We start from the raw sequence: 21505 nt of genomic DNA on the forward strand, positions 1-21505 counted from the left end.
CAGCCTGATCACATTTTACAGTGGACTAACCTTTGTGATACCCTAAATTACACAGAACAGACCTAATTTACAAACATGCAACCTGAGACCCTCAAGGTTAAGTATGTTGAAAAGTTTCTAGAGGTTTTCAGCAAAAGAGCAGGAGTAATGCCATCTTCATGGCTCCTGGCCCATTTTTTTCCCTCTAAAGTCAAAATAACACCACATTAGCATTTGGCAAGAAATGTATATGCACATTTTTCTTTACACTTTAGAGAAAATTCTGGTCCAAGCTCCTGCAGTCAGAATGATGAATTATAGACTTTATAGTGCTCCTGAATTATGATTTCTTTAAATTACAGTTTACGGTGGAAATGCCGATAGCATGTATCCATTAAAAACTTTGTTTCCCCTTTTATGTCTCTGTCGAGCCCCAGACCCATAATTTCTAAAACTCTACCTGCTGTCTTTGTTGCAGCTCAGGAGTGCTACACCACTTTGGAGTGTAATTCCGTGGGCGCTAACTAAAATGTGGATCCATGATGATTAATTTACAAGGACTTAACGTGCTGTGGCTCTGTCTACAAGAGGGGTCTGGCATTACATGCCCCATAGATACAGGATTACAGTGGAAACTGCTAATTGTCTGAACTAAAGCCCATGTACTAATTTAGCTCTCACCTTGCTCCAAACCTTTCCATGTGTCCACACTCCTTCCCACGCAGCATACAAGCTCCTCTGTGATCTAGCTCGCAAAACCCCACAGGCTCACCACTCCCTTTCAGCCTCTCTCATCTTCCAGTCTCGTTGAACTGTTCGCAATTTTCCCAACAATCATATTGTCTCTCCCCTCTGGGTCTTTGCATGTGTTGTTTTTATGCCTGGTGATGCCCTTTGCCATCACCCCACTATTCTTTCCAACCTGCCTCCCAAACCTTCACTTGGATATTTGCTACTTATCTTTCTGGAGTCAGCACAGACATCACTTTCTCCAGGAAACTTTTCTAATAGAAAGGAAACTACTAACAGGACTTCTAAAACAGAATAACAGTTTCCCCAGCTAGATGGAACTCTAACTGTCTGAATAATTATACCCAAATAGTAACCATTAAATGGATATAAGCCTGAAATTCCTTCCAGGTACTCAAGGAATGGTTCTGTGAGTGTCTGGAATGCTGTAAGAGGGCTCAGCAGCAATGGATGGGAAGCTGGAGTGGATTCCCTCTAACCTTCCTTTCACTCTGGGAATTTTAAGTTTCTTCTTTCAAGTCAATGAGAAACGAGTTCACAGGGCTGGTATTTTTGACCCCAGAGCCCGTGTTCTGAGCCAAGCATTCTGTCACATCCCATCAACCTGCCTCTTCCAAGCAGAAACCATGAGTCCTGCTACCCAACTCACGGTCATGTGGAGAGATGCTCCTGGAGAGCGTTTGGGTGCTTCCGGAGTCTGGGGTAAGATGGCGATGTTGAACATGCGGCTCTCCAAATGGGAGTGAGCCTCCGTGGCACTGGACACCTGCAAAGACACGGCACACTGGTGAGCCTCTGGTGGGCAGAGTATGTTTGCCTGTGTTTATTTTTTCCCTTTTGAACCATCTGTCTTTGAATTCTGTATGCTCCTGTATTACAATTTTCATTCTGCTCTTCATGTTTTAAGATTCATTTTTTTACTGATTATAAAAACGATACATAAGCATTTTAGGCAATTGTGAAGTTGCAGGAAGGTATAAATAAGGAATAAGAATCATCTAGAATTTCACTACCTAGAAATAGTCATTACTAATATATCGCTGCATTTCAGTTCAATCTTTTTTCCATGGATATGTGAAACTATATACAATTGTATATTCTAAATGTTTACTTAACACAATACTATATTTTGCTATACCATTAAACATTCTTGAAAACATAATTTTGATAGCTACATAGTGTCTCATTATGAGCATACACAACACATTATATCAATATACGTGATGTTTATTTCACTTTAGTCTTTACCCAGCACAGATATCTACACCTAGATTATAAATGACAAATCCCAGCCTCATCACCGCAAGGCAAGATTAAGAACATTTACAACTAGGGTAGTGGTCACAAAATCAACTTTTTCCTGCTTCAGAAATGCTGAAAAATGATGCTTTTCTCATGCAGCCTCTCCCTTTCCTCGGTGCTACCTCGCTGTTCCCTTAAACTCGCCTTCCTTCCATTGTCTGCTCCTTAGGCTTGTTAGAAGAATTGCTAAGGCCCATGTGGCCATGTGGAGTTGTGTTAATTCCATGTGACAGGGGGCAGGGTTCTGTAAATCCTGAGAAAAAGGGCAGGAATAGCAGCCCTTTCTCTATGTCTTCTAAAGTTACACCCTCTCGGAAAACTGTCTTCTCTGTACCTTGATCTCATCAGGCACCTGGAGCTCAAGCCTCAGAATATCAACTTGTTTCCAAGGAGGCATCTTATAGTGTCACCATAAATAATACTAACAACCACAGCTATCATTCACTGAACACTTATCATGGGCTTGGCACTGTGCTAGCTACTTTTCAAAAGTTTTCTTACCGAATACCCATCAAGTAGATATTATTATCTCCTTTTTTACAGATGAGGAAACTGAAGGTCAAAAAGTTAAGGTGTCAAGGTCACATAGCCAACAAGGGTCAGTATTTAAAACCAGGTCAGCGGGTTTGTGACCTTCCTATGGACCACAGTGACTCAAGTTGGAAGCTTTAGGAAATCAGGAAAGGGGAAGATATGTTCTCCTATCTCTTGAAGAAAAGGAATGGAACTCTGCAGGAAGTGAGAGGTGAGCAGATTACCAAGCAACGGATGCAGTTCTAGCTTCCCTAGAAAAGACACGAGTGTAAAATATGTTGGTCTTTTTCAAATTACATCCCCTGAGGCTATGTCAACGTAATCTGAATATGCCAAAACCAGGGCTCCTTCCCCTGCCAAAAATGTGCCTGCTTTCTTCTCACTATGCCATCATGCTCTAATTTTTTAATACCACTTGCATTACACAAATCCCAAGTCTTAGATGCAAAGTAACAGATGGGCTGCATCGATGGATCATGACAGCACATCAACATTAAAACGAAATTAAATCCATACAACTCCTTGTATTGCATTTTCTGCTTTAAAAAAAATAAAAAAGAAGGGACACGAGAGGAGAATCATTAGAACAGCATCTTTTTTAAATAGTCTAAAATCCTAAGGGACACTAAAATGATGAATGGGGAAAGTTGCCAACCATTTATTTTAGCACGTAGCTACAGTGTTTGTGTCATTTCACATCAAAATATGAGATAAGCCTATCAAACCATGAGATTTTAAAAACAAACATACCAAAACCTTCACATCCAAGAGAAAATGATCCCAGAGAGCTGTTTCATACTTGCAGTAAAGATGCTGTCAGTGTTCAAAATGTACTTTTTGAAATGCTTCAGAGGGGGTTCACAAATCATGTAAGAAAACTGAGCTTGTTACTTCATAATTACTCCTTGTTTTAACCAAAAATAATTGCTACTCTTCTTTTTTCCAGACACGATTCTGAATGACTTTGGGCTATAGGGTTTTATTTTAAAATCCACTTCCAAAGGATGATATATTGTCACTACTGAGGATATGCTAAAGAATATCCCACAGATTTTGAAGGAGATTTCAGGTAGGAGTTCTAAACACATTTTGAGCAGAATGTGTGAAGACCCTCCAAAGGGAACCACTTTCTAAGTAATGATGTTTTTAGAGTCTTAAACTCTAGTGAATTTGTTTACAAAAATCAGTAACTTTTGCTATTTTATAATAACCCACTTAGTAACCAACTTGCAAAAGCAATCAAATATCATTTTAGCAGGTGCTGAGAATGACTTTCCAGGGAAATGCTCCATACTGATAATGAAGGCAAAGGCAGATCTGAGGAGTTTGTTGAGGTGACTTCTTTTGATTGAGGTCTTTGCTTCCATTCTGACTCATTATTTGAGGACTGTTGAGTCCCCAGGTGCTAAAATTGAAAAATTAACTTGGGCAAAGGGCACATAATGTTTGCTCACTCATTGGACATTCAGTGTGTTCAGTATAATCCCATTTTAACTGTTTCCAGGTTTATTTCAACTAGCTCTCTGGGGAAGCACACTTTTTACACAATATAAATTAGTCAGACAATGAAGATGTACACACCAGGCAACAGGAGCAGAATGGATGATAATTTTAACAAGGTGAGCTATCGTGGTAGTTTATCCCCTACTGGATTCCTAGACAAAGGAAATGGCTCAGACTTAGAGGGACTGTGATGCTGCTTTGGCTGATCACCATGAGGGCTTCCTTATATTTTCCCTGACACTTTCCCCAAATCTTTTCTGTATCTATGCTTAAATGGTCTTTCTCATTCATACTTCCTCATTCCTTTGTGTTTCTGTTCCATTATTTATTTCCAAATTATCCTTGACAGAGGTTTGTCTAATTTTATGGGTCTTTCCAAAGATTCAGGTTTTGTACTTATTTACTAATTCTAGCATCTTATAATTAGTCAATTCCTCTTTTACCTCTATAAATGCCTTCCTTTCGCTTTCTTTCGGCTTCTCTGTGGTTCTCCAGCTTCTTGAGTTGAATATTTAGTCCATTAATTTTCATGCTTTTCTGTTCAACAATAAGAGCTTAAGGCCATCGATTTTCTTCTGAGTATTACTTTGTCCACATCATTTAAGTTCTGATAAGTTGTTTCCTCCTGATCAATATTTCTTAATAGTTTGCCATTTTGATTTCCATTTAGAACTAGTAATTATTAAGGAATTCCAAATGGTTTGATTTTTTTTTGCCCTTTTATTATTAATTTCTAATTGTACTTCATAGTAGTCAGGGAATGTGCCCAGAATAATTTCTTGTTCTTTAATTTATGGACAGAATAAATTAAACCAACCTTACAGTCTGGTTGCCTCAGTTGGCTCAGGCTACTCTAACAAAAATACCATAGACTGGGTGGCTTATAAACAATAGAAATTTATTTCTCACAGCTCTGGAGGCTAGAAGTCTGAGATCAAGGTGCCAGTATGGTTGGGTTCTAGTGAGGGCCCTCTTCTGGATTGTGGACTGCCGACTTTTCACTGTTTCCCCGTGGCGGGCAGCAGAGAGGGGGAGCAAGCATGACTCTTGTAAGTATGCTAATCCCATTCATGAGGGCCCAACCCTCATGACCTCATCTAATTCTAATCAAAGGCCTCCCCTCCATATACCATCACATGGAGGGGTAGGATTTCAACATATGAACTTTGGCGGGGACACAAACATCCAGTCTACAGCACTGGTATTTGACCAGTCTCCATAAATGGTAGTCACACACCCTTACACGGTTAACAGGCACTATTCTAAATGCTTTATATGTATTAACTCATTAAATCCTTACAGCAATGCTATTTTACAGATGAGGAAACTGAAGCACAAGGATTTTGCCCAAGTAATTTTCTCAAAGCTAGTACATGGCAGAAGTGAAACGTGAACCCAGTGGGTTTGGCTGCTCTGTCCATGACCTTATCATAAGATGGTTAAATGTTCCAAAAACATTTGAAAAAAGAAAATAAGACTTTTTTCTCCATGTGGTATTTTAACATTTTGAAAACACTTTTTTCCAAACACTTCAGCCATTATCTATTATATACCTCTTTGTTGTAGAATGACTCTGCTTGTAGAGACACCCAGAAGGCTGAATTGACAGATTAAAAAAAAAATTTCTCAATGTTACTAGTTACATTTTTTTCTTCTCCCAAATGTGACTTCCAGGCAATCACAGAAAATGACCTGAGTTGTTTATAAATAAGGGTGATGGTTTTCATCAGACTATCCAGACATCAGAAGATTCAGGAAGCAGAGGGTACCTGAAAGTGGAAGGAGTCACTCTGGGCTGGGAGCCCTGAGTGCCGGTACCACACGATGCCTTCGTTGATGTCTTGCTGGGTGAACGTGCTGGTGGGAGTTGCTGTCCTCCCATCAGGAAGGTGCTGCCCTTCGTCTGCGGGGCTGTCTGCAGGCATATTAAACACAAGGACCACCTCCCCTAGGAAAGCCACACAGTTAGTGAGGACCCCTGGGAAAAGTAAAAGTAAATCAGAGCTTTCGTCTCCTTTTCTACCACTTTTATTTTAAACAGAAAAGATATGATGTGCTTCTTTATTTTTATCCAAGGTGAAGGAAAAGATATTAACACAGAATTCAACAGATATCATAAAATCCAACTTTAGACATAAAATTCCCAGTATTTGCAGTGTTCATGACTATTTGGGTCTCCTTATATAATTTTAGTAGGTAAAAGTCAGTAACTTCATACATGAATTGCCCTCGAATGGCTTTTAGCTCTTTTAATTGAAAGACTGGGAATTGAATGGATTCATTTCTACCCACAGCTGTCTATGAACAGAATATGTTTTCTAACCAGGAAATTTTTTGGTGTAAACACAAGGGGAAATTAGAAAAAATTCAGAAAAAATCATCCTTGGAAGAGTTCTTAAAATGAAAATGATAATAGCTAACACTTGAATGCATATGACAGGCGCTGCATGAAGCACTTTACATAGTGGTTCAAACCCAGTTCCACCACATCAAGCTGGGTGAGCTTACTTAGGTATTATAAGTCTCTGTTCCTCATTGGTAAAATGAGAATAATAGTACATACTTCATAGGTGCTTGCAAAGAATGTTGGTTATCCTTATTATGCTATTTAATCCTTCTGAAGATGCTATTGTCATCTCCATTTTAAAGACAAAGTTCTTTATGCTCAGAGAAGTTCAATAACTTGTTTGAGGTCACACAAGTCCAAAGCGAAGGAGCTGGGATTTGAATCTGAAGCTCATTTTCCTGGTCATGAAACCCTGTTACCCGTCATGGTTATTTTATGTTCACAGACCAACGATTACCTTGATAAATAACTGATCATGTTTTCTCCTCCTTCATTTTCTAAACTTTCTTAGAATTGAAGCAATGAAATCTAAATCTAAACATCACCACCAACACCACCAATCTGTTTCTATTGCTTATTCTTAACCTGAAGCTACTATTTTCTTAAAGTGAGATTGAAAATACAAAGGTGTTATAGAAACAATCAAAATTTCCCAAGGAGAATATGCCTTCAAATGAAGACCAAGGAGAAGAATGGATGAACTGCTAAAAACAAGCCACGTTCTCATGAAAATGCATCTAACAATAAATCTGAAAGAAGTCTCTCTACCTCTCCGATAGTAAGAGGGAGAGAAGAATGTGTGTGTATGTGTGTGTGTGAGAGAGAGAGAGAAAGAGAGAGAAACTGCATATATCTTTTAAATGTTCTGTAGGAGGATACCCAGATCTTAGTGCCCTAGACATATCAGGTAATTGATAGTGCACTTTGATTACCCCAGAGAAATGTGTTCTCTTATTCAAAGGAAATACTCATTCTAATATTTATAGGCACTAAATTCAAGTTAAAAATGCACATAATATCCTGGATAGTGATGAAATACTAAAGTAATAGAAAAACATCAATATTCTTATTTTATTCTTAAAATAATCATGTGTAGAATCAACTCACTCTAGTTTCTTTCTTGTACTGTTTCTCATTTATACTTAAGTCACCAATTCCATTACCCATCTCTCCCTGGTTCAACTTCTGTTCATAAGATCCTGCTAATAAACATGCTTTCCCAGGATGCAGACTGTTTATGAATGTGAGTAGTTGCAAAATAGTCTGGAAGGAGATTTCCACAGTGAAAATGTGGAGAGTAGAAAAACAGAAAATTCAAATGCCAATTTCCTGACTATTCTGCTTTATAATAGGAAGGCAAAGCAGAATTTTCCTAACAAGTCCTAATGAAATAAACCTATTTTTCAGATTAAAAAAAACAAAACAAAACATTGCGATACTATGCAAACTAACAGGAATCATAGGATGCTGGTTAATCCCATTAATTTCAACTCAGTAAACAGTCAGTGAACACCTGTTAAGGGCTAGCTACTGTGGTTAGCCCTTTGGGGTGGGGGACTCAAAGATCAGTAAGATGCAGTTCCTTCCCCTTGAGATCAGCCCCATAAGCACCTGGGAGCCTCTGTGCAATTTTCAGTAGGTTCATGGCACGAAGTGATTTAGAACACAGAATATACGTGAAAGTTCTGTTAAAGGGGCTGGACTTTATTTTATAAAAATGATAACAATAGTGGCTAACAATTATGTGGACAGTTTGGTCAACTATAAATCTGCTGTAAAATCCAGATGAGAGATGGGAACCTGAACTAAAGCAACAGAGGTAAGGTTGGAAACACGTAAACAGATACAAGAATCATTGAGGAAGTGGAAGCAACAGAACTTGACAAATGTGGCTGTAAACAGTAAGAAAGAGGGAAGAATCAGATGATCACCTATTAGGTTGGGTGATGTGTAGGGAAGCGATGCCACAAATGGGATGAGCTGGTAGAAGAAAAGATGAAGAGTTAGAGTCCAGCACAGGGTATGATGAATACAAGGTACCTTTGTGCCAAGCCCATGAGTAGACAGGGAGAAATACCGATATTTTGTAGGGTTCACTCCATCGAGGTGAGAGCTTTTGCGTAATACCTCACCTCTGCTTTTATCATAGTATGACAAAATCAAGGAGATGACTCTAAATATATGAAAATCCAGGTTTAAAAAACAGTCCAGGCTTAAAAAACAGAAAATAACATCTACTAGTGATTTCCTTTACACTGAGCTCAATATTTTAACCAAGAAACTTTATGGGAAGATGTAATAGGTATTAAGAATTAGAATCTCGGGATTTTCCTGGTGGCACAGTGGTTAGGAATCCACCTGCTAATGCAGGGGACACAGGATCGATCCCTGGTCCGGGAAGATCCCACATGCCATGGAGCAACTAAGCCTGTGCGCCACGACTACTGAGCCTGCACTCTAGAGCCCGCATGCCACAATTACTGAGGCTGTGCGCTGCAACTACTGAAGCATGTGCGCCTAGAGCCCGTGCTCTGCAACAAGAGAAGCCACCGCAATGAGGAGCCCCTGCACCGCAATGAAGAGTAGCCCCCGCTCTCGGCAGCTAGAGAAAGCCCGCGCAGCAACGAAGACCCAACGCAGCCAAAAAAAAAAAAAGAAATTAAAAAAAAAAAAAGATTTGCGTTAAGTGGGCTTCTCATTCCCACCTCCTTTTCCACTCCTGAATGGCTCCTAAGGGTAATGCGATTTGATTATTACCAGTAGGGAGCTCTGAACACACAGAAATAGGATTATGTTCATAGGAAGAAGTTAATTAAGAGAGTTATATTAGGAAAGGGTCACGTGAGTCAGGCTTACTTACATGGCATTTATCAAGCTGAAATGGCTTTAAAAAAATCACTTAATTCCGCATTGTTCTATTTAATACTTAAACGGAATATTGGGATATTGGGCTATCTTTAGGAAATTTAATTTTTTGACTTTTAATGCTCAAGACAAAGGTAAAGAATTTAATACATCAAACCAGTCAAAGGTTTTTAGAGCTGAAAAGGACTTAAACATTGTCTAGCTTAAAATCAGTGGGTGAAATACGGCAAAGTTGAATAAGGTCTGTGAACTAATTAACAGCATTGTATCAATGCTAATTTCCTGGTTTTGATTATTGTCCTATGATTATGTAAGATGTTAACAATGGAGGAAGCTGGATAAAGGATATTCAAGAGCTCTTTGCAACATATTTTTGCAACATTTCAGTAAGTCTAAAATTATTTTAAAATAAAAAGTTAAAAACATATCTAGCTTCATCTTTCAAAGAAACTTATGGCTCAAGGGGGTCCACCTGCCTTCCTCAAGGTTACACAACTATAATAAATGACAGCCCAGCTAGACTGACTGCTTTATAATTCTATCAATTCTTGATTAGATTATGCTTTTCAATGCCTTTGTGGACTCTATACTTATTTTTAAATAGTACAAACGTTGATTTTTTCCTCACCACAGAAAATACACAATTTAAAAAATCTGATAAACCTGAGGAAAAACATTGTTATTTCTCTGCTATTTGTCACGCCAAGCAATTTTAATGAATATATTTTTCATTTTCAGGTGATTATTTCTTTTAAAATATCTACCTGCCTGTTGTTTTTATTTTTATAACATTTTGTCATCTCCTTACAGTTTCGATCCCTTCTTTTGTGTCTTTAAATCTTTTTAAATATGCTTATTTCATAGTTTTTGTAAGCTTGTTCCTTCATTGGAAACCTTGGGGTTTTAATCTTCTTGTTTGTTTTAGTTATGGTACTATAGATTGTTTCTTCATATGTTCTGTAATTCTGAATTCTGAGTTAATCTTCAGTGGTTTTATCTGTGAGAATCTTGTGTGGTCTGGAGTTGAGGGTGGACATTCCACAGCAGTTAATACTAGTTTCTGCAAGGGACCCAGGAAGTACCATTGGCCTGAGGTCAATTTTCATATTAATGCCTCAGCTTTGGGTTTCTCAGACTATGCACACAGTATAACTTAACCTTGGATCTTCAGGAGAAACAGGCCTGAATTTCTGAATTCTCAGCAGACTCTTTTTGCTCCCTCTGAGCCCTGGGAAACACAGGTAAATTTCTTTGCCATCTCTCTGTGCTAGTGAGCTTCTTGTCTTAATTCCAACTTTCTGTCTCTGCACGGGCATTAAATCCCAAGCCCCCAGGTTACTGAGAGATACACACAACCCCTCAGGCAAGCTATGCCATCAGCTCCTGCCCAGATTGGCTTTCAGTTCCTTCTCTGTGTCTGGCACTTGGAGATTTCTCTGTATTCTTGGGAGGTCAGCTATGATTGCCTTATAGCTCTGAATCTCTTTTATCCATCATTTCTAGGTGATGATGATGGGTTATCATACTCTACTATCTTGCTAGAAGTGGAAGTAACAATGGAGATCTTGAGAAATGTAAAGTCTTTTCTTAAAAAGAAAGTCTCAAGAAGTGCGGTGATGTTCTGGGAGGGACACAAGGTGGAGTTTGAAAGCCTGAGGTTTGACACTGTATTGACGTATTATTAGCCAGGTGACTTTTAACAAGTTACTTTCTCTGTAAAATGTAGTTGTTTTAAAACTTAAATTTTAGGTTTAACTATACTATGTCTACATTACTTAGCATACCAATAATATGTATATAGCAATGATAGCTATTGTGATTATTCTGTCTTTAAAGGGGGTGCCTGGGGTATTAGAAAGCTGAGTTCACTGGAAACACACTCTGGCTGTGTGGCTTTGTACAAAAGCAAGTCCAAGACTGCTGAATGCAATGATGACATCATGACAAGGGAAAAAACGAGTTACCAAATTGGGGGTGCTCCTGCGTAATTTTGTAGATGATTTCTGAGGCTCTGGCACCTGGAGCTTCAGCCTGTAAGATTCTGTTGGTAATCTGCAGCATCCCGCCTTCTGGAACCCACACCACTGAATTAGCCACAAGTTGAAGACCTCTATCATTCTAGGATAAAGAGAGAGTACAGAATTAGGTCCAAGCAAAAAAAAGAAAATACTGGTCCTTAAAAACATAAGTTGTTAGGTCCTATTGCTGCTAAAGATTGCCTAATAAGAGATTCATAGCTTTAGAGTCATACTGTGAACAGTGTATGTGTAATTATGTGTAGGTATATACATGTGTCTGTATATATGTACATACATATATCCTACTTTTTCTCCTAATTCATAATAAGTACATAACTTGTATCATTCAGGGAGATTAAGTCTCTCCATTTCTTTCTTTCATTTGTCCATCTACCTGTCTTTCCATCTTCCCCATCCCCCTATATTCAAGAACTATTCATTAGACACCTATTATATGCCAGATCTTTTGCTAGAGGCCTGAGGTATATAAGGCTGGCTGAAATAAGACCTCAGTTTCAGAACATACAGTCTCGTGGGGCAGACAGACATGTAAAATAGTTAGGCTGCGTCACAAGTGATGGTCTAGAAGAAGCTTGAGCAGGGTACTGTGGGAGAATAAAGGAAAAAGGAGATTTCCTCTTTGGGGAAGGAATGGTCAGGAAGGCTTTCCTATGGAAATACCATTTAATTCTTGAATGACAAAGAATGGACTTTCTAAGTGAAACAGACTCCAGGAAGAGGGCCCAGCCTAAGCAAAGACATGAGACAATGCACTCTGTGCTTAATAAAATATCCAAGTGACTGGGCAAGCAGAGTCTAGGGAGCTAGGGGAGGGGGTGAATAAAAAGTGACCCCTAATGTAGGCTAGTAGAAGGTAGAAGCTGTGCTGTAAGCCTCCATTTAGCTTGTAGGCACTGTAAAGTCAACACGAATCTTCAGGGAAGGAAATGGGATGCTCAGGTTTGGGTTTTGGAGAACCTCCAGCAGCAAGAGATGGGAGAGGCTGGAGGTGGCGTGAATCTGGGGCTGCAGAAACCATTTAACAAGTTCTTGCAATGGCTCAGGTGAGAGAATATGAAAAGGTGATTGCAGTGGGAATGAATAGTTAGAAACAGATTCCAGAAACACTACAGAGGCCAAACTGACAGGCCTCGATGACTGATTGAAAGTGAAGCCTAGAAACAACAGTTGGGAATAGCTGACTGGAAGAAATCACGTACTTAGCGCTCCTGAGAAGGCAACCATTCTAATTGCTAAAGCTAACGTCATTAAAAAGTGCTGATTTGCAAGGTGCACACCTCTTTCAAAGCCTCCTAATTGACATTTTCCACAGAATGGGATCAATGAGGCTGCCTGTGTTCAGTTTTCATACTTGCAAAATCGGTAAATCTGATGTTTTCAAATAGGGCATTTCAGAAGGGATGTTATTCTAAATTATTGCTGTTACTTTCAAATATGTCAGTAAACAGAACAGAGCAAACAGCATTCCCAAGAGGGAATGAACAGAAGAAAACAAATATTCATTTGCTGTCACTTGAGAGCATTTGCACCTCTCAGGAGTGGTCACAGCTATTTTCACCACAATCACCAAGAAAGTGTCAGTGCCCAGGAGGACAGCAGCCAGCGTACCTCCCATGTGATTGGTGCTCAGGGGCAAAATCCCACAGAATTTTTTTTCTCTCACAATTGATTTACCACATTATTTATGAAAACATCAAAGTGTGCCAAGAACTTTGCATGTTACCTACCAGAATTCTGGGGGAAAGGGCCCTATTCACTCCAGCCGTTTTATATAACATAATACATTTGGAAGATTAATTGCTAGAAATTTTTCTAATAGCAGCAGTCCATCACGTTTGATTATGTGATGGAGATCAGTCACACACAGCAACCACATTCTTGGACCGATGAGGCAGTGTGGTTTTTCAAATTCCAAGCAAGTAAATAAGCAGCGTGCCCTGATATCTCTCCTACTACATTTCTATATTGACTATACTTTATCAGTACAATTCTCTGTAACTCCTGTGTAAGTGTCAATTTTTAGGAGACGGTTCTCCTTGCAAGTCAGTGTTCGGAGACCAGCAACATATGGGCACTTCTTAGAATTTTAGACTCTCAGACCTTCTGAATCAGACCTTCTGCATTAGAATCTGCATTTTAATTTTTTCACCAGCTTTACTGAAGTATACTTGACAAATAAAAATTGTATATATTTCAGGTGTACAACATGATGTTTTGATATATGTATAGATTGTGAAATGACTACCACAATCAAACTAATTAAGCCATCCGCCACCTCACATAGTTATAAATATTTGTGTGTGGTGAAAACACTTAAGATCAACTCTCTTAGCAAGTATGCAATACAGTATTATTAAGTATAATCACCATGCTATACGTTAGAACTACAGAATTATTCATCTCTTATAACTGGATCTTTGTACCTTTGACCAATATCTCCCAGTTTCCCCCCCTCCACCCAGCAACCACCATTCTACCCTGCTTTTATGAGTCTGGCTTCTTTAAGGTTACAAATATAAGTGAGAGTGTGCAGTATTTGTCTTTGTGCTTAGCTTATTTTAAAGGCTCATCTATGCAGTCGCAAATGACAGGATTTCCTTCTTTTTAAGGCTGAATAATATTCCATTGTATATACAACCACATTTTGTTTATCCATTCATCCATAGATGGACACTTAGGTTTTCGTTTTTCTTTTAACATCTTTATTGGAGTATAATCCCTTTACAATGTTGTGTTAGTTTCTGCTGTATAACAAAGTTAATCAGCTGTATGTACACGTATATCCCCATATCTCCTCCCTCTTGCATCTCCTGCCCACCCTCCCTATCCCACCCCTCTAGGTGGTGGCAGAGCACCGAGCTGACCTCCCTGTGCTATGCGGCTGCTTCCCACTAGCTATCTATTTTACATTTGGTAGTGTATATATGTCCATGCCACTCTCTCACTTCGTCCCAGCTTACCCTTCCCCTTCCCCATGTCCTCAAGTCCATTCTCTATGTCTGTGTCTTTATTCCTGTCCTGCCCCTAGGTTCATCAGAACCATTTTTTTTTTTTTAGATTCCATATATATACGTGTTAGCATACGGTATTTGTTTTTCTCTTTCTGACTTACTTCACTCTGTATGACAGACTCGAGGTCCATCCACCTCACTACAAATAACTCAGTTTCGTTTCTTTTTATGGCTGAGTAATATTCCATTGTATATATGTGCCACATCTTCTTTCTCCATTCATCTGTTGATGGACATTTAGGTTGCTTCCATGTCCTGGCTATTATAAGTAGAGCTGCAATGAACATTGTGGTATATGACTATTTTTGAATTATGGTTTTCTCAGGGTATATGCTCAGTGGTGGGATTCCTGGGTCATATGGTAGTTCTATTTTTAGTGTTTTAAGGAACCTCCATTCTGTTCTCCGTAGTGGCTGTATCAATTTACATTCCCACCACCAGTGCAAGAGGGTCCCCTTTTCTCCACACCCTCTCCAGCATTTATTGTTTGTAGATTTTTTTTTAAGAAGATGTTGGGGATAGGAGTTTACTAATTTATTCATTTATTTTTGCTGTGTTGCATCTTCATTTCTGTGCGAGGGCTTTCTCTAGTTGTGGCAAGTGGGGGCCACTCTTCATTGCGGTGCACAGGCCTCTCACTATCGTGGCCTCTCTTATTGCGGAGCGCAGGCTCCAGACGCGCAGGCTCAGTAGTTGTGGCTCACGGGCCTAGTTGCTCCATGGCATGTGGGATCCTCCCAGACCAGGGCTCGAACCCGTGTCCCCTGCATTAGCAGGCAGATTCTCAACCGCTGCGCCACCAGGGAAACCCTGTAGATTTTTTGATGATGGCCATTCTGACTGGTGTGAGGTTATACCTCATTGTAGTTTTGATTTACATTTCTCTAATGATTAATGATGTTCAGAATTCTTTCATGTGTTTGTTGGCAATCTGTATATCTTCTTTGGAGAAATGTCTATTTAGGTTTTCTGCCCATTTTTGGCTTGGGGTGTTTGTTTTTTTGATATTGAGCTGCTTGTATATTTTGGAGATTAATCCTTCGTCAGTTGCTTCGTTTGCAAATATTTTCTCCCGTCCTGAGGGTTGTCTTTTCATCTTTTTTATGGTTTCCTTTGCTGTGAAAAAGCTTTTAAGTTTCACTAGGTCACTTAGGTTGTTTTTATAGCTTGGCTATTGTAAATAGTCCTGCAATAAACATGGGAGTGCAGATGTCTCTTCAAGACACTGACTTCATTTCCTCTGGACATATACCCCGAAATGGGATTGCTGGATCAAACAGTAATTCTATTTTTAATTTTTTGAGGGGCCTCCATACTTGTTTTCCCTAGTGGCCGTACCAATGTACATTCCCGCCAACAGTGTATAAAGGTTCCCTTTTCTCCACACCCTCATCAGCACTTGTTATCTTTTGTCTTTTTGAGAGCATCCATTCTAACAGATGTGAGGTGGTGTCTCATTGTGGTTTTGATTTGCCTTTTTCCTGATGATTAGTGATGTTGAGCACGTTTTCATGTACCTGTTGGCCATTTGTCTTCTTTTGAAAAATGTCTATGCAGGTCCTTAGCTCCTTTTGTAATATTTTTTTTTGGGAGGGGGGGCGGGCTATTGAGTTCCTTATATATTTTGGATATTAACCCCTTTTCAGATAGATGGTTTCAAATATTTTCTCCCATTCTGTAGGTTGCCTTTTCATTTTGTTGATGGCTTCCTTCGGGCACAGCATTTTAGTTTGATGCATTTCCACTTATGTTTTGATAAGATTCCGGGAGATGTGGAGTCATGCTGAAGTGTGAGAAGCGTGGCCCAGAACAGAGATCACGATGGGCCTAGAATGGTTCTCCCAAACTCCACAGGCAAGCCTTTAAGAACATTTACACCTATAACAGAATAATGCATATGCCTCTGTTTCTGAATTGTTTGTTTACAGTACATAAAAAGAAAACAGACAACTATCTAAGGAAAAGAAGTATAATTCTTCCCACTTCTTAGGAAGAAGATGGTTTTAACAGCTGCTTTGTTTTGGGAGAGTGTCAGGGAAGATTCAAGAAAAGATGAATAGAAGTCTATACACCACCATTTCTACAGCTAACATGTCCAAAATAAATTTTAACCTAATTTCCCCTGTGGTTCTGACATTTTGCAATTTTTTTATCTCCTTATACAGGCACACCTTGGCGATATTGTGGGTTTGGTTCCAGACCACTGTAATAAAGCAAACATCGCAATGAAATAAGTCACACAAATTTTTTGGTTTCCCAGTGCATATAAAAATGATGTTTACATTCTACTGTAGTCTACTAAGTGTGTAATAGCATTATGTCTAAAAAAACCAATGTCCATACCTTAGTTAAAATTCATTGCAAAAACTGCCAACCATCATCTGAGCCTTCAGCAAGTCATACTCTTTCTTCAATAGTAACATCAAAGATCACTGATCACCATAATATAATAATAATAATTTAAAAGTCTGCAATATTGCAAAAATTACCAAAATGTGACACAGAGACATGAAGGGAGCAAATGCTGTTGGAAAAAAAATGGCCCTGACAGACTTGCTCAATGCAGGGTTGCCACAGACCTTCAATTTCTAAAAAACACAGTATCCGCAAAGTGCAATAAAACGAAGTATGCCTGTAGTTTTTTTTCTGCACAATATATTCCTGCATATATCCCTGTAAATTCAAGAAATTAATAATTTCAATTGGAGAATCTTCTGCCTAGGGTATGTTTTATATATCCTTCAGGGTACCACATTAGAAGAAAATGAAATCTCAACAAGGGATAATGGGGGCATAATTAAAACAGTGCTTTAAATTAAATGGTTCTACTAATTAATTTCATAGAACAATAGGCATAAAGAAATGCTGGCTATAAAGTTTAGTCATCATATACTGATTACAAATAAAGATATTAATGTTGTAAACCAGAAGTAAAGGCCCATGCGTGACCTTATCATTTGGAGGAAAAATCCCACAAACAAAATGAAAACTCCCCCCCTCCCCAATTAAAGATTGGAACATAAATGATGAGCTCAAATATGATGGTGTACCCCAACCCCAAGCCAAAATACTCAAGACAAAAATTTTTTAACTTTATTAAATAGAATATGACTGTAATTAGATATAACAGCAACCCTCACATTTTATTTATTCTGTAAAAATACTTTAATTTGTTACAGCTCATTTATACCATAGCTTTTAAAATTTAATCTTGGAAGGCACTGTGGATTTTAGGGAAGGATTATGGGGGGTGGCACATATAAGGTGAAAGATAGATGCTATTTACCAGAATGAAGAACAATGGAGAGATAATTGCACTGTTTTTGTGTTTGCCAGTGTGTGTATGTGCCTCAGAAACTGCAGCTTCAGATCAAGGATACAGAACCTTCTCTCCATGGAGGTTTCAACTGCTTTATAAACAAAGAAACAAACACATATTTCGTAATCAACAGACACTTTTTGAGTGTATACTCCGGACAATGTACCTTACAAGATGCTAAATTGAACCAATTCAGCAGGTCCAATAAAGTGAAACCTTGATATGTGGTGAGGATTTATTTATTTATGAGACAGGCAGATTCTTATTCAGAGAAATAAACATTTTGATGCCATTGATATTTATAACTCTCACAAACATCCTTTTAATCAAACTGTGTCCCTATAAGACAACGCATGGGAGGACAGGTTTTAAGAAAATTGCGGGAAAGCCCAACAGGGCTTTTAGCTGCACTCAGGCCTTACCAAGGTCAAACAGCCAGAGAAGGCTCTCAGCAATAGAATTTTCCATCCAGTTCATAGCATGGCACTTGGGGGCTTTTAACATCAAAGCATTATCCAGTTGCAGAAAATAACTGCTCAAACAACAACTGGTGAGGTCAGAAAGATCATCAGATTTATTGCCAAAGTAGAAAAAGGGGCATGATTTTCAGAGATGCTTTAATTAATGAAAAAGAAGGAAATTCCTTGAAAGCCCGGCAGCGGAGAGAAACCCACCAACATGCAAGGCTTCTCCCTGCCCACATTTTAGCCCGTATTAGACTCTGAATTTCTTTAGAATCGTATCTCTAGCAGGCTTGGGTTTGGTAATCCACCCAGTTAATGAAAGCCTGTTCAGCAGAGCATTCTTTATTACCTTTTAATCTTTTTGAATTCTTTTGCCTCCTTCCCCAACAGAACATGTTTCAACATCTGTCTTGGGTCTATTTTCTCCTCAGCAACTCAGTATAAGCCTGGAGGGTGGCAGTCAATTTTACTCACTGCCAGGCCAAGGATAAAAACATAAATTTGGGGGAAGTGATGTAGAACTTGATAACTAAAAGTGGAACCAACAGCTCCTACCCTCAGTCTCAGATGGGCCACCCCAGCATTAGCTGAAGTGCCCAGTAAGGCTGATGAATCTGATGCAAGGGATCAATTCAAAGGCAGGAACATAGGCACCAGCCTAACTCAAGCTGTTGCATCCACGCATCTCTCTATCCATCCAACAAAAACGTACTAAACTTCTGCAATGTGCCTGGCTCAAGGCAGCAATACTGAAATAGCTCCTGCTCTCACAAAGCTTCCTTTTTCTATCCCTCAGTCCCTTTCCATCTATCTTACCAGGTTAAGTTTTATGTTGAACAACACTAGGATTAATTTTTACATCCATTCACTAGGAATTAGACCTAATACCCTTTGTCATTCCATTTAAATCACCAGCTAGACATAAGCCAGTAACTGTCGTTACTCCAAATTTAATACACAGGTAGCTTCAGGGTAAGGGCTTACATGCCATCTTCAGAAATGGCTAGCAGAGCAAAATCAATCGTGGCTGACCATACGACGACTGGGAGCCATTAACAGTTAAGGCAATTTTTTTTCTTCTTGGGCTCCAGTAGACTTATGATTATAAATAGCTTTGTTTGTAACAAGATGTGGTGAGCCCACAGGGAAGATTTGGAGAGGCTTGGGGTCCAGACTTCTTGGATAAGACATTGAGAAAATGACTAAATTACTGCCTCCATTCTGTCCATTAAGGGGATAAGAATATATATGACCAAACCGCTAAAAAAAAAAATGAGCTAGAATGAACAAAAGCCATCTGGTTAAGTGTGCGGAGCCAGAACACACTTGATTTGAAATCACAGATCCGTCACTAAATACCTTGATGAGAAATAAACATTTTTAAACCTCTGTAAATGTTTTTAAACCTCCTTTATTTCAGTTTCCTCTTTTGGAAAATTAAAGATAATAATTGTACAAATATCCTGGAATGATCATGAAGATCAAAAGGAATAATTCACATCAAGCATTAGTGCCCAATAAAGGTTAAAAACAAAGCAAACAAAAATTACTTTCACCAATAGTAGAATATCCTCTAGAAGTAATAAGGTGCTACAGCCTCTATTCTAACCTTCTTCACTAAGACATTGTAAAGACGAGTAGAATAGATGTGAGAAAAAGTACTCTGAATTCCTAAAAGAAGATGTAGTCTATATTTGTAAAATATTATCAGGATGAGAGCGTCAAGTTTATTATTAGTATATTCTAATGGCTGCTGGGGCTCTGGTAACCAGTTTAATTATCCTAATTCACTGTTTAGAAGCCATTACTTCACCTGATGGACAGGTAAGCACAGCACTACAGGAGATGGAGGGAAGGAAGGGGGAAGGAGGAAGAACACTCACACGCCTCCCAAGTTTAAGTACTCTAAGAATTCTCAAGTTCTGTGCTTATGCCTCGTTTACAAATTAAAATTCTATTTTTCTTTGTTGTGTTTTGGTAGTCGAAGTGGCTAAAATCCTAGAAAACCCCTTCAATCTTGAGCCATACCACGCAAACTGGTTGTACAATACAATGCGCTGAGCTCCAAACATGGAGATTGAAACCTCGATAGGAAAGGCGGCTGCTAGGGTTGCACTGAAATCCCATAACAATCTTTGGAGAGAAACCAAGAAGGAAGAAAAGAAAGCTTTCTGTGTCTGTCTAGACTTCATCTCTTCAGAAGTAAACCTCATCTTCCAGGGCGACAGCAAGAGGGTGATAATTCAGATTAGCTTCAAGGTGCCTATCTGCCAGCTGCATCTCATCATTGGCCTTCGCTTCCTCCCACCTATCTCATGCCACCATTACTGTTTCCAGCAGCTGAACATAATGAGACCAGAGCCTGAGAAACCAGCTAGCAGACCATATTAGATTCAGCTCTTCACCTTCATGAGGATCAACTGCAAGTTGTAAGTGATCATTGGTGAGAAAGTGACAAGTGGTTTCTAAACTGTCCTCGGCAAATCAATCTCTCTAGGTCATCATCAATGACACTTCAGTAGGTGCTGGTATTTGGAATGAAAAGTTCAAAAACAATTATGTCTCCCAATCTGCCATCATGAGAGAGAGTCGTTCTTGCTATTACAGAGAAAAGAGCTTGGAGTGAAATATCATCAAGTAATAAATGGCTTTGAAAATATTTTTCAACATGTCTCTTAGAACTAGCATGTGCTAGCCCAGTATTTCCCCAAATGTGATAGCCATCCTATTAGTAGTATCCAAAGACATTTTATGTTGTGCATGGATGGAATTTTATAAAATGGTTATGTATTAATTTTAATATTTTGGAAAAATGTATAATTCTACATTAAGCCCAGGATTTCACAAGTATTTATTAGGAAGAAGCCATGATAAAAAAGTAAGTTGATTCAAAGAAAAGTATTAAGTGAATAGTAGGACAGGCACTCGTGGATACGGCAAAAACACAGGGAGGTGGCATGGGGATGACTCAGGCTGAGAAGCACTGCTCTTCACCGGGCTCCTACCCCCTAGGCCAAGGACTCCTGTGATTACTAAAAGAGTTTTCTCATCCAACTTCAGTGGAGAATGGTTGAACTCATCCTTTTCGATTCATTACAGTAAGCTGACTGTGAGCTTCACATCACATGAGCTACTCTAGAAGAGCAGACAAGAACAGGGGTGCACTTGATTCTTACAATCACGCTCAGGCAGCAGACCAAAAAGTCAGAGAACAACGAGGCATTTTTATGGCAGCAAGTCAACACAAAATTTCAAAAGTGTTCCTTTGGCAGAGAACATGGGGACAGGTCTTTCGGCTCAAGGGTGCTCCTAACAAAATACACACTGCCCTCTGAGATTGGGTGATGTGTTCCATTAATCTTTGAATGTCCTAAATAGCTCCATAATAGATG

At 39.0% G+C, this 21505-nt stretch overlaps 1 protein-coding gene across 1 annotated transcript in view; it reads right to left on the reverse strand.

The window, feature by feature from the left end:
- Nucleotides 1–21505, reverse strand: part of FRAS1 (Fraser extracellular matrix complex subunit 1) — a 463438-nt gene that overhangs the window by 127139 nt on the left and 314794 nt on the right. Inside the window, exons 30-32 of the mRNA XM_029235334.1 lie at nucleotides 11245–11398; nucleotides 5838–6016; nucleotides 1379–1495 (exon numbers count right to left, since the gene is read on the reverse strand). Coding sequence (XP_029091167.1) covers nucleotides 1379–1495; nucleotides 5838–6016; nucleotides 11245–11398 — 450 coding nt within the window. The remainder of the gene's footprint in view (nucleotides 1–1378; nucleotides 1496–5837; nucleotides 6017–11244; nucleotides 11399–21505) is intronic.

The sequence above is a fragment of the Monodon monoceros genome, unplaced genomic scaffold (assembly GCF_005190385.1).
Source record: "Monodon monoceros isolate NGI ecotype Baffin Bay Population unplaced genomic scaffold, NGI_Narwhal_1 Super_Scaffold_20, whole genome shotgun sequence".
NCBI classification, from domain to species: domain Eukaryota; kingdom Metazoa; phylum Chordata; class Mammalia; order Artiodactyla; family Monodontidae; genus Monodon; species Monodon monoceros.